The 13,835-nt window shown below is 38.8% G+C and overlaps 1 protein-coding gene across 1 annotated transcript in view; it reads right to left on the minus strand.

The window, feature by feature from the left end:
- ZFAND3 (zinc finger, AN1-type domain 3) overlaps positions 1-10,475 on the minus strand; it is an 80,703-nt gene extending 70,228 nt beyond the window's left edge. Inside the window, exon 1 of the mRNA XM_010072409.1 lies at positions 10,430-10,475. Within this exon, the coding sequence (XP_010070711.1) occupies positions 10,430-10,475 (46 nt within the window). The remainder of the gene's footprint in view (positions 1-10,429) is intronic.
- Positions 10,476-13,835: the final 3,360 nt, after the last annotated feature.

Raw genomic sequence — 13,835 nt, forward strand, 5'->3', positions numbered from 1 at the left:
GAGCCATTCAAATACAGAGCTGAGATGCCACTAGCTGTTCTTCTCCTGCCCAATTGCACAGTTACATCTTTAGTAGGTGAGCTGGAGAGCATCAGCCATCCACCTCATTGTTTATGACAAACACCATAAAGTTAATGGGTGCTAGAAAAAAGCACAGTAGCAGATTAAGGTACCATAGTACAGTCATGTGAAGCCAGGAATTGAAAATCCTTGTCAGCACAAGGAGAGAAAAAGGCTGAAGAACCATCCTACGCCGTTGCAACCTGTGCCTGTTGTACGTACAGGACAACTTCTGCCTGTTCTTATGAATATGCTTCAACAGCTCCTGGAAATGACAACGCACAATACTGGGCCACGGGCTTTAATCCTCTGCCTGGAAAAATTAAAATACTGAGAACTGGATCAAACACTGATTTTACTCAAAGTAACTGCCTGCCTTATGGCAAGCTACAACTTATTAACTATGTATAGGACAATAATTGTGTGTAAAGCCTCAACTAGATGCAGCTTCGACATACCCTGCTCTACAGCCATGGCGACAGCCCAAGCCCTCAGAACACAGCAGTCGTCATCATACTGCGAGCAGCACGTGAAACCAGTCCATACCTCTATACCGCCTTCTCAGAGAGGACATGCAGCTGAGATCCCAGATCTTGTCTTTGTGAAACCCAGATAGCTGCCAGCGTCGTACTAGAAGGCATCTGAAGAGAACCATGCGGTGAACCGACACACCACAAACTGCCCAAAGCAAGGGTGAAGCTCACCACACAGCACAGACGCTTCCCCACAGTCAATTCAAGCCTGCAGAATGAATTCCTACAGAAACTAAAAGCACTGCAAATATTATCAGTATCTTCTCTAGAGGCAAGGTATGCTTTGGTGATCTGGCTTTCGCTAACATAGAGCAGAGAATAAAATAACGTATTTAATAACAGCCCTACGGGATGGACCTCGGGGAAAGAAAGAACAAACCACCGCCAACAGATGTTAATCACATTGCTTCATTAATTTCAGGCATTACAATAAGAACTATCGACAAAACTCAAACCCATACCAAGGAGGTAAATCCATCAGAAAACGCCACATTGGAGCCAACACAATTAGCAGTCCGGGACGCTATGCAAACACTACGTTTGAGGCAGACAAGCAGCGACGCTGGAACACAATATCCTCTGGAAGATGATGCGATGCCCCAGGGAATTAAGAGAGCACCTGTGCTCCTGCTGGGTAGGACATGAACCTGAAGGGCTGCCAACAGCTTGGAAGCATCATGCTGTAGATATTCAAATACAGAGAGATGCTTTAAACACTTCAGGCAAGAATATTTGTAATCCTAACAATATTCCATAAAAAAAAGATGACAGTACCGAAAAAAAATCCAAATACTTTAGTATTGACAGAGAGTTCATTTTAAAGAATGTCTCTGGATTTTTCTCAAAGACATCATGTAATATTGTTTAATTTCTCTCATGAATTTTAACTTGTTCCCCCTTGTGTTGACACACATTCCCCTGTTAAAACAGAATTTCATGTATTTTTTTGCTTCACATCCCTTACACTGGCAACTAACGCTCTTTTTTTGTCTTGTAATACTGACAAGCACTAAAAGTATATGGAATATAAGTGTGAGATTTGAAGGCTTTCACCAAAGCAAATGATTTGCATCTTTATAATTTACATCAAAAGGCATTCTATCCCATATTCTACATTCAAAACTAGGGGGTATGGCAACTGATAAAGTAAACATATGTATAAGACTCTCAGGTCTCCAAAACAGGCAGAAACATTTATTTTCTTCTCTTCACACAGAAAATATTTTATAGATATATTTAAAAAGAAACTTATAGATGTGGTGCTTCAGGATATGATTTAGTGGGTTGGGTGGTGCTGGGTTGACAGTTGGACTTGATGATCCTTGAGGGCTTTTCCAGCCTTAGTGATTCTATGATTCTAGTATTAACCACACATTCATTTTGTTTAGCACAGTTAAGAGCATGACCCAACTCCATTATCACTCTTTGGAGCTACCGTCTTGCCTTGGGATTTATTGCATCTGTGGTGATAATGACTGATGCCATCTTCTCCACCACTATTCTCATCTTTTAGCTAATGAAAATTTCACTTTTGGAACAACACCTTATAATCACACAGTTTTAGTAATTCTTAGCTTCTTTTAGCAATTCTTATCTGTTAAAATTTTTGTATTGTGCGATCAGTATAGCAAAGACAAGTGCCATATATGAACCGAAAATAAAAGATAGATGATTTAAATGAGAAATTCACAGCAGAGTAAAAGGAGGATGCAAAACCAAATCGATACTGTGGATTATGAGAATATTTACATACTATGAAATAGATTTAAATGCTATAAAAGTAGTATAAGCTTATCTTTTAATTTGCTGCTTAAAAACAAAAAGTAAAATGCACAGTTTAAATTATAATATCATCATCAGGAAAACTGCTTTGAACTATGACTATGTCTCCAGATAGGAGATTTTCATAAAGGAGAATGAAAATCCAACTTAATAGTCTATGTTTAGGTTCTTATGCAAACCGGAATTCTTTTTTTTCTTCTCTTTACCATTTCACTAAATAATTCTGTGAGGTACATTTTCTAAATTCCACATCTGAATCATACCTTCCAGAAGAGAAACACTGTTAGCACCTAGGACATACACTCACACCCAGCAGAATAAACACATGTGCCAGAAACAGCACCAAACACTGCAGAAATTTTTCATCTGATTTGTCTAAGGCAACCGAAATAGAAATTTATTTCCAAGAACTTAAACTCTGAATAAAGCATCAGATACAAATTAATTTCCTTAGAGGCAAAGGGAAAGGTCTGTGTCAGGTTAACAAATTAAATTTCTACCGAGAAGCTTCCTAAATTGAGAAAAATCTGGTTAATGGAATCTGTGCAAGAGTCAATAGCTTCCACTACGGCCCCGACACAGGACAGTGCATCAAGAGACCTAATATTCTTTTCCAAATGTTTCCAGCATTACGATGTTGTCACCTTCCCTTTTCTGTTTTCACCTCTCACTCTCCCACTCGTACACTGTCACATCCAACGTGGCTGATCCATTTGTATTTCACCAGAAGCAAGAGAGGCATTTGTTCCCTCAGAACTGTTGAAGTAGTAGCGGATACATCTTCCCCTCCCTTTTTAAACAGCTGCATAGGTAACAACTCAAAAATGTTCCAGTACTTCGAGTAAGGAGAGTATCTTCAATCAAAGGAATGAAACTTGAAAGGAGGAGTAGTTCCTCCTTCTACTGGAACTGGGATAATTGTCACTTATTTCTATGGAAACATAGCCAAAACAGAGGGGAAAAACGGGTCTGCGAAACCATATCTATATAATTGTGAGGGGAAATAAATAGAAATAAATGTGCGCACACACATGCACATGCTTTTCCTTAGATCTCGTAAGCCAGCCACAACAGCCTAATATCATTTGAAAACCAGAAAGAAATCTCTTCCATCAAATCATGGCAAATGAAGAGTCTTTGGAAAGAAGCTGGGCTTAGCATTAAAAAAAATACGTTATACCCTAAGAAGAAAAAAATAAAATTAAACCAAACTATGCTATATATGGGGCCATCTGATTAAAAAAAAAAATAATCAGATGTACACAAGCCTTTACCCTTCAGCAGCATTAGCTGACTTCCTTCGCTGACAACATTCCAGGTTTTACCTCCTGAGTAAAACTCCTGCATCCATTGCAGGGTCTCCAATGAGTTCTGTGCCTTGCTTTAACCTGCACTCACATTTTTCATAAACCATTCCTCTGTATGACAGCAGCAGTTAAAAAGGAAGAGAGAAAACGCTGCTTCCATTTACAGAGAGGCAGTTCTTCGTACGTTCTATTCCAAACCAAGCACACATCTCTAATCCAAACTCACCTTGCTCTCCTGTACCATGCAGGAAACTCCCCTTAAAAGCCCACGAGCTCCACCTTGAGAGGAGGAAACAGAACTAATCCTTTCAAAAAGAAATTTTTTCCATGCATTCATTTCCCTTCTCCTTGCTACTCGTTCAGGGTCACAGTCCTGAGAGATCCAGAGATCAACGGTCACTGAGCCACGCCAAGGAAAAGAACAGTTCGGAAGCAGGGTGACTCCACAGCCTGAAGCACCTGTCCTCCCTCCTGCTTTCAATGTCAACAAAATCTACTCTGTGCCTCTGAACCCCAAAAGCAAACAGAATTCAGAATTTACGCTCCACAGCAGACAAGAGCTAGGCAAAAAATTTCTTACACAAAGGTTTTCCACTAAAAATGCAAATGTAGCTTTGATTCATTACTTCCCTAAATATACTAATCTTTAAAAAATATTTAAAAAAATAAAAGCTTTAAAAATTCAACTCAAAATGCAACATTCAAAATTTTATTATGTGTGAAAGTTTTTGCCACTGACATGGAACAAAGAATTTCAAGTAGCACGGGACAATTCCCACTGCAAGAGCCCTGTCTGCACGTCCCTCCTCCCTGAGCCTCTGCCTCCCCAGCACGCTGCCCATCTCCTCCCCGTCACGCTTGAGCTCAGACCGTGAACCATCACATTTGTTTGTACGGTACACAGATCTAAATTCCATAAACACTGTTGTCATTGAAAAAAAAAAAAAATTGAAATTAGCATCCAGTATTTCTCATTGTTTTCATTGAAGATCATCTAGAAGATTTTTATGAGGACTAGAGCACTAGGGAGTAAAGAATTTTTTCAGGCTTGCTAATAGCTTTTCATCACCAGTGGTATCACATGGTACCACCAACTCATGCAAACTCAATTATGTTTAAATTTACTAATTACTGAACAGCTTTGATGGGTTCCAAACGAGCAGCGTGATTTTCCTACGCAGCTGCCAGCCCTGCGCGAGTGCAGCAACCATTGTTTAGTGCTTTCATGCGACATACTAGCATACTGTAAATAAACTGCAACTCAGATTTTTGTTAAATATTTACACTGAAGTCTAAGATTCAATACAAATTCTCAAACTTTTTATTTTACACAATTTTCTCATCTTTTCTGCTCTATAAGTGGAGCTCTACAAATCCACTTCCCAACTGTACCGGGGAGCCAGATGCAAGCTACTGAACTAAAAGACTATTTAAATATTAAAATGTTTCAGAAATGAGCATACTTTCTCTATGGATTCTCTTCCAGTTAGCTACTACACCTTTCTCAATTTGTCTGTCAGTACCTACTAACTTAGCCTGACCCTAAATTTTTAATCCTGGAAGAGTCCAGTGTCACACCCCTTTGATATTGCCAGGTTAGAGTTCCCATTGATTTTCAGTTCCTTTGGAAAAGTAATAAGCACACATATGGAAAAAAAAAATATTTACTCACAGCCCAGTACGTTTCAAGCATGAATGTCTCTGAAAGCCTTGATCAGAAACTAAACCAGTTTTGAAACCTCATTTTAAGACTGAAAAGAAAAGGCCCCATCAATTTAAACACCAGTCGGCACAGATGCAGAAAACTGCTTCAGAGATGCAGCTCACATCTACCACTGACACCGACATGGAAGATGATGGCAGGAGGAAGGGAGAAGCACTATCACAAATAATTTATCACGTTAACAAAGAACAAAAGCTGTTAATGTTTCTCTTATATTTTCTCAGTCAAAAACACCAGGAGCATGCCGCTTAACATTTTAATGCACATGTGCGAAGAGAAGCTTCATAATATTGGTTTTACAATTCTCGAACGGTGTGGGTTTGATTTCAAGAGTTTAAAGGGGTTGCCAGAGAAAGGCTGATTTGTAAGGAACATTTACCAGTGGTCGTACGAGACAGGCAATGTATCACACCCCAGGGATTAAAACTGCTGCTCAGGAAGCCATCAGAGATACAGATGCTTCCCTGTAACCTTCCCGCACTGCGCACTGTAAGGTACTGCCACTCTGACGGATGCCTATCACTCATCTTCTGAGTCAAACCACAAACAAACAAACAAACAAACAAAAGTGGGGGGACAAGGACGTGTCAAAAAACTGTCTGGTAGAAGGGAACTGTTTCCAGCAGGTACCTGTAGAGCTGGCGGGTGGCAGCACAAACCATTGCCAGCTGGAACAGAATGATCCCAAACTCGGTCCCTGGTTTAATCAAGTTTTTTCTTTTCCAACAGAACCCCCATTTCCTTCTCTGCATTTCTGTAGATGAAATCAGATAACTTGAATTTTCACACAAATCTTAAAAAAAAAAAAAAAACACAAAAAAACCCCCAACATCACAGGTTTTGAAATGTCCCATTTAAAAACTATCCTTCAGAAAACGGTGCTTCTGTCTAGGGCTGGTAATCAGCGAGTTCTTTGCCAGTCACCTTTTTTTGTGAAAGCTGGAGTGTTTTCCTTGCACACATCACCCCTCTTGGCAGAAGCCTGTGCTCCACTGCTTCTGTCAAATACCAGGTCATCTACACTAACACCTAAGCTTTGTCTGAAGGCCTGTACGTCTCCAGGTAGGGTGGTGACATTATCTTAAAAGCACACCAAAGAATTTCTTTCCACTTTCTCAACCTCTTGCTGAGCACTCCAGCTCTATCTCTATGGATCTGCCTCTTTCCTAAAGGTAAAAGCAAATGCTTCATCTGAAATTTTGATAAAAGTATCAAATAGTATTTTTAAAGTATTAAAGACATAAATAGTATTTTAAAAGTATTAAACCGGATTATAAAGCCAATTTGTCTTCCACAGGTGAACAGCAATTCCTTATCAATAACTTCTACTTAGGGTTGACCCAAGTTGAATCAGAAGGAAAATCTATAGTGGAAGCATTTGTGAAATGCCAGCTCCAAACCTGCACCCAGCTTTGCAAAAAGGCTCTTTTCAAAGCAAACACAAAAAATCCCCAACCCCCAGGACTGACATTTCATTTCAAGCAGCTTTCCCACCTCTCTGTACATTCCATTAAATTCACATCACCAAACAGTCACACGGCAGTTGTTCAAAGTCACTACATCGCTCTCTAGAGGCAGAGCTCTCTGAGGAGTTACTATCCCTTGCAATACCCGCGTGGACAGACACGGGTATCTCTTCTGCTGCAGTTTGCCCTTTCTCATTGTGATTTCAACTCATCCTTCCCTCCTGCATTCTCCTGAATGCTCCAAAAGCACTTTTTTTCCCCCATGAAAGTAAATCTAAAGCAGAGCATCTTTCTTGGAGAATTCTACTTCAAGCACGGTGTTCCTTATCAAACAATTAATTTTAATATTCCAGCAATCAGATTTTTTTTCCTTTATGTTCCAATCTGAAGACAAGAGCAAATCCAGTAATAGAATGTCAACGTTAATTTAAGAGGAGATGAAAAATTACTTAATAACAGAGCAGCAGGATAAGGTTCTACAACAGGTCACGGAAGCATAAAATTTTCAGCAAAATCATTCTTGTACCACTGTCTATTCCTGCTAATAGACCAGAGCACAACTGTTAATACCTTGCTGCACAAACTTATATAGCAGAAAAAAAAGCCAACATTTTATACTCTCAGTTTCCCTAATCAGCAGTAAAACTGGGAAAAGAAGCAGGAAGCCTCCTACTCGCTTTCCCAACTTTCAAGCCCTGAATTCCTTAGAATTTCCTGAGGAAAGCAGAAATGGAAGAAACTGGTTCTTACCTGGCAGCTCTAGAAAGAATTGTCAGATTTTCAACTTAGTAAATGTTACTCTGTTTCACAAGAGACCGATTAAAACCAAAATGCTTTATAAATTGGTGATCAGAGTTTAAAGACTGATTCTCAGTCACTGTTCACACTTAAACATACCAACTTGCAATAAAAGATGGTTTTACATGAAATTTAGCACTTTACTGTTAACTAAAAAAACTACATGCATTTACAAAATAATAAAGCTTAATAATTGTCCTGTTTTATTGGATAATTCTTGTTTGCCAGCTTATTTGTCTATTTACAGTTTAGGAATACATCTGGAAAGTTTACAAATACTGGAATTTAAAATTGATTACTTGGTTAAATAAGGCATTAACTCAAACACTTTGGATTTTTTGTTTTGTTTTTTGGTAAGTTTAAGACCTGCTTTGTATTTATTTAGAGAACTACTTCTGTTAGTAAAAATGACTGCTCCAGACTGTCACATCCTGCATGATACTCCTTCCCAACACCATCACTTATAGATTAAAGACACCAGGAAGCTCATTTTCATTCTTACTGTTTCACAATTTCATGTTAATCATTAAGACAACTAAAAGAAACCAGAATTAATAAAATAGTTTCTCTGCAATTCCAGAAGAGGTTACTAGAAGTTAGCCAGTGACTTCTATAACAGCATCCATCAGGAAGAGAATAGTTAATGCAAAAGAACATACGTGAGGTTTGGCACATCCCTGAGGTCTTTCACTTTCTGAAGGATTATTTTGATTAGGAACGTGACAAATAAACATAAAATTCTAAAAAGTAAAGTAACTTCATAATGGGACAGCATCCAGCAGGAAGAGAATAGTTAATGCAAAGAACATACATGAGGTTTGGCACATCCCTGAGGTCTTTCACTTTCTGAAGGATTATTTTGATTAGGAACGTGACAAATAAACATAAAATTCTAAAAAGTAAAGTAACTTCATAATGGGAAATATTTAACATACGATTCAGAGTAAAAAGCAACTTCAGAGCATTTACATAAAACATAGAGCACGTACCTACAGAGAACATATATACGTATAAAAACAGAGAATGTGTACGTACGTGGGTATATGCTTATATAAACACAGACCAACATTTTAGTTTATTTCTCCACTAAATATGTAGACACACAAAAAGCATGGTCCAGATTAAGAGATCTTTACTTTCTTCCCCAGTGTCATGGAACAAGACCATAGGGAAGAGGAATTGGTAAAGAACTTCAGCACTCTGCTATGCACTGAAGAAGCAAATTTAAAAACCTGCATAGACAAGAGGTTTACAAGACATTTAATCTGGCGTTACTCAAGCATAGTCTAAGAAGACACAAGACTTCTGCTTGATAACACAAGCCTTGAAATGCCACCCTCACACATGGGTAAATTTGTTATAAATGTTTGAAATTTTGAAACCTCTAGAACAGTTTCCAAGTTTTCATCTTAACTACCCCTGGTAACAATCTATGACATGGATTCTGACCAATTTTACTGGAGTATAGAAAGGGTTACAAACTGTTCTTGTTCTTCACAGAAATCACCTTCAACTTGAACATATATAAAGTATGTGCCATCACACCAGGGAGATTATCTGCTTAACTTTTTTTTTTCAAAGCAGCTAGACTCTCATTTGAACCTGTTGGCAAGCCTAACTATACAACAAGCTGCTCTAATAGTATACAAGGTTTAGTACTTGGATTATTTTCTGAAGCCTCCTAAAAGGAGATACACTCTCAACTCCCACTAAGTTGTTCAGAAGTCAACAGTGAGCGAGCTGTAAATTTTCCTTCCGCGTAGGTTAAGGTACAATTTAATTTCTCAGGCTCTGGTTTGTGTATGGAAAGAGTCACAACTGACTATTTCACCCCCCCTCTCAAGGGAGTTACTTATTGCAGCTTGCTGCGTGGAAGAAAAAACGGATTCAAGTTAAAAACAAAACAATTCCTTCTGCTCTCCTGTAAATGGACATTCTGTACTTTGCCACAGTACCTACTGGAAAGGCCCCAATAACTATCTTAAAATTCCTTTCGCCCTTTACTAGGGCATGGTCAGCAGCACGCAGAGCCGCTCACAATGGCAGATGTTTATGCAGTACTAACAGTAAATATCTTATAAATCAAGAGCAAAATAGCTTTCATTCTGTCAAAAAGAGCTCAAGTGGGAACGAATACATGAAATCTGACCTTTACATCAAAAAAAGCGCTTTTGATTACCACCGAGAAAAACAGGTTCTGTGACAAAAGCATCCAGCACTCTGCATTTCTGAATCTGCTCAGTGAATATATATTTTCCCCCAACTGAGGCACACTAAGGCCCTTTCAAAGAAAGAAGAAAAAACACCCAAAAAAGAAGAGGAAAAAAAAAAAAAAGGTAAGAAAAAAAAAAAGATGGACTGAAATGCACAGGAGACCTACTGCTATCCACAGCTACCAGATATACTGATCTGGAGAATATTGCCAGGCATCTTTATTCTGGATTCAGAGACGCTCTTTCTTTCAGTTCAGTTGTCCATAGATCCAAGCATCCAATTGAAAAAAAAAACAAAAAAACCCAAAAAAACCCCCAAAAAACCACCCCACCATTATTCATATCGGCACCCATCCAGTTACCTCTAACTAGCAGCCATCATGCAACAGCTATGATTTTCATGTGCTGATTATCAAAAAAGTGACTGCTATGTCTATCTTAAACCCTTACAGTTAAAAGTTTCCAGTTATATAATCATTTTAACTCTTTAAAAATAATGGTGCAGAATAAAGACTAATATTTGAGGTATTTCTGAACACTAACTTACCTTTGTCAACTGGGTAGATGTCAACACCCATTATAGGCTTCTTCATTTCTAGGATTATTTATATCTATCACAGTTTTCTCTAGATACTAGTGAGTCTCATTTAAAAGAGATCTAGTGTTGAAAAAAAATCTAGAACAAGTTTATTTTTGCTCATCTCTAATGCTTACACTCCCCCAATACACCTACTGGCTGGTTGGAACCTGCTCTCCGTTTATATGGGACCTTTCTCGTAGAGCTGGGCAGAAATGCCCCAACCCCAAAATATAAACGCTCCTGTTATTTAGGAACTGAGATCAAATAAAAATGTTACCAACTTGTGACCTGATTGCAACCCCACAGCTCAGAACCAACACTCCTGAGTCATGGTTTCCAAATGCTTTGGCGCAGTAACAGTCACAGTTCCACATAACTGAATTTCTTTATATTATTTATAACAAAAGGATGAGGGGTAGCATTACAGGATGGCAAAATTCTACACCAAGCTGGAAAAGCCAAGCAGTCTAAAATCAGTGAGTGTTTGAAATAATAATTTCTGTATACCTGTGATCTGACCTCTTCATTTAATTTTACTTTATATTTATAATGCATGCAAACAATCACAGAACTTCTCTTTTAGAGGACTCCTATCTTGCTTACTAGATAGAATAAAAGAAGCTCCAAATGTGAAATCAGCATTTTTATAGACAGCAAAGCTCCCAGGAAAATTTCCCCCATGAAAATCCTGAAGAGAAATCAGAGAGAACTAAATTCTACCCACTGTCTGTGCCACAGAATTCCTACGTGACTTCTGTGATCTCCTCCTACTCATATTTATTTTCCATAAAGGCAGGGAGATCCGTATTTTCAATGTTTAAAGCATCATAAAATTGTATGCTTTGAGGGAGGGAGACCAAGAAAGTCCTGCAGTCCCAAGGCTTCTTGAAGTTGATATCCAATATCTGTGGATGTTTGACATTTGTGCTTTAGATTCTGATCTATGTACAGTGAACAAGAATATCACCACCTCAACTCCCAGAAATGTCAAGATGGTAAATTACTTATTTTCTTGAAGCACTAAGGGGCTAATTAGTTCTCAAAGTAAATTCTGAAAAGAAACCTGTTACTCCATGCAGGTCAATATGGAAATGCTACAGCAGGAAGATACAGGGCGCAATAGAATTAAAAGACAGTTATAATGCATACACGCAGACTGGATTAATTATTATGGCCCCATAACCTGTCTCGTTATTTCCTAAATCCTCAGCACCAGATTCAGATAGTCTATGCTTTCTGGAAAGGAAAGGAACAAAGCCTTACACATTCAGCTGCTAGAGCTGCGGTTCTTTTGGATGTCTTTCCCAGAAAGGTCTTATCTCCTGTCCCGCAGGTTTAGGTATCTCCAGCATAAGATCCTCTTGCCCATTATGGAGATTCATCTACTCACAATTAAGGTTAAAGCCAGACTCCTGCTGGAAACTGTTTTAACCTGCTGTTATTCTCCCTGACTAATAATTAGGAGATAGCTCGATATGATCACAAGAAAAAATTTTATCTAAAGGGATTTTTTTTTCCCCACAAACTTGAACATCAGTCCAACTGTTTGAACATTTACTTTTAAATATCCCCTCTCATTCAACATCAAATACGAACTTCTGTATCTCCACACAACACAGTCATTACACTTTTCACTTTCCATCTAATTAATACTACATGTAAACTTACTCATAAACTTTTTTTTTTTTTTTTAAAAAAGCAAATTTATAGTTTTATTGACTGAATCTGCATGAGCAGTTGCCCTCTGGTGACTAACTCTGTGAGAATATACCAGGTTCAGAACAGACATATGAAGACTGGTATGAATAAAGAATGACTGGAATGTTTGCAAGCTCCAGAAGAAACATGAAAAGGGTTAAAATAAATGGTATGCATTAATTGCAACAGCACAACGTGATTTCATACAAATTAAGAAGAGAAACTGAAGATAAAGTGTCAAGAAGATGAAGAACAGAACTGCAACACTAGAATATCTACAGATGGGAAAGAAGAGAACTGAAATACCAGAATTTTGCTTAAGACAAAACAAAGAAGCAAAAGGTCCCTCAGAGCATCCACTCCTCATGGGTATAAAAGGCAAGTCTAAAATCAGCTTGTCGTCACGGTGAGGGCTCAGCAGCCAGAACTCCTTGTTGTCCATGCTGCACCCAGGTGATGTTGGCCAGACCACCTGGACACGCATCGTGGGGCATCGGAGTACGTGGGTGTGAAAGTATACACAGACAAAATCAACTTAGCTACAGATTTTATGAAATAAAATTGCCTTCCTCCACTGTGAGATCTGACACTGATTTGTGACACTAATTTCCTGCACTGTCACTATGCTAGAGCTGGGGGGTGGGGGTTGGAGGTGTTGGGGGGGCGAATCTGCGGTACCATTCCATACAACCAAAGGATCAAGCTTCCATCCCAGAGTTTGGGCAATTAACTCAGCCTGAGGGCCCTGACTGACTTTGAAGACAGCTAATTTGCATTTTAATCTAATATGTGCTAATAGCATGCTTACTTCAAGCTAATTTGGAAAATACAGATATTGTTCCTCAAAATGACCTTTTGTTTCCCAAAATAGGACTCCCTAGATGACCACTACTACTGGACATGTGAACATCATAGATATTTTCCCTTCACAAACATTCCAGTGAAGCAGAGGAATATTATAATCTCTCAGTAACTAATGAGGAACAGAAGTGGAAGACACAAAAAAGCAGCTTGTCTAGTTATCACAATTGACTGTGAAAAGGATATTGTGTCTCAAGCTCCTAGATAGCTGTCCAGCTGCTAGATCACAGTCCTTTCATATAAAATGGACAGAGAACTGAAAAGTCACCAGTTACATTTTGTTCTGTTATCCAGACCACGTTTTTCCTGTACATCTGCTCACCAAAAGCTTAACTCACCTTAGCGACCAGCTATAGCTGCCTTACACCCAGCTGCTGAGCTAAAAGGCTTTTCTTGGTCTTGCCTTGCTCGTGCACACAAGGACTGTTGAAATGTAGTCTGAGTCAACTGCCACGACTGTTCACCTAAACTCTGCCTTGGTGTCCTGAGCTGAAGGTTGTTGGGCACAGTGGCTTCTTCCCTTTGAAGATGCACAAGCACATGGAACGTCCAGGTTGAGAGTGAAGAGAGAGGAAAGGACTGCAAGCAAGAATTGCAAAGTTGTTAACTTCTAAAATCATTGTTGTGTCTTGCTTGAATTCTCCAGGTAGTTAGGATAAAGACCAGTAGAATGCTGGATAATTTCTCCAACAGTCCCAAATACTCACGGTCTACCCTTCCCCAGCTACCTTGAGATGGTACAACAACAATGAGCCCTTCCTCATGGTCACCTGGCACATAACCTTAGTACTCTTATTTAATAAGTGTTGCTTCT

This window comes from Pterocles gutturalis, unplaced genomic scaffold (assembly GCF_000699245.1).
Source record: "Pterocles gutturalis isolate BGI_N339 unplaced genomic scaffold, ASM69924v1 scaffold7312, whole genome shotgun sequence".
NCBI classification, from domain to species: Eukaryota; Metazoa; Chordata; class Aves; order Pterocliformes; family Pteroclidae; genus Pterocles; species Pterocles gutturalis.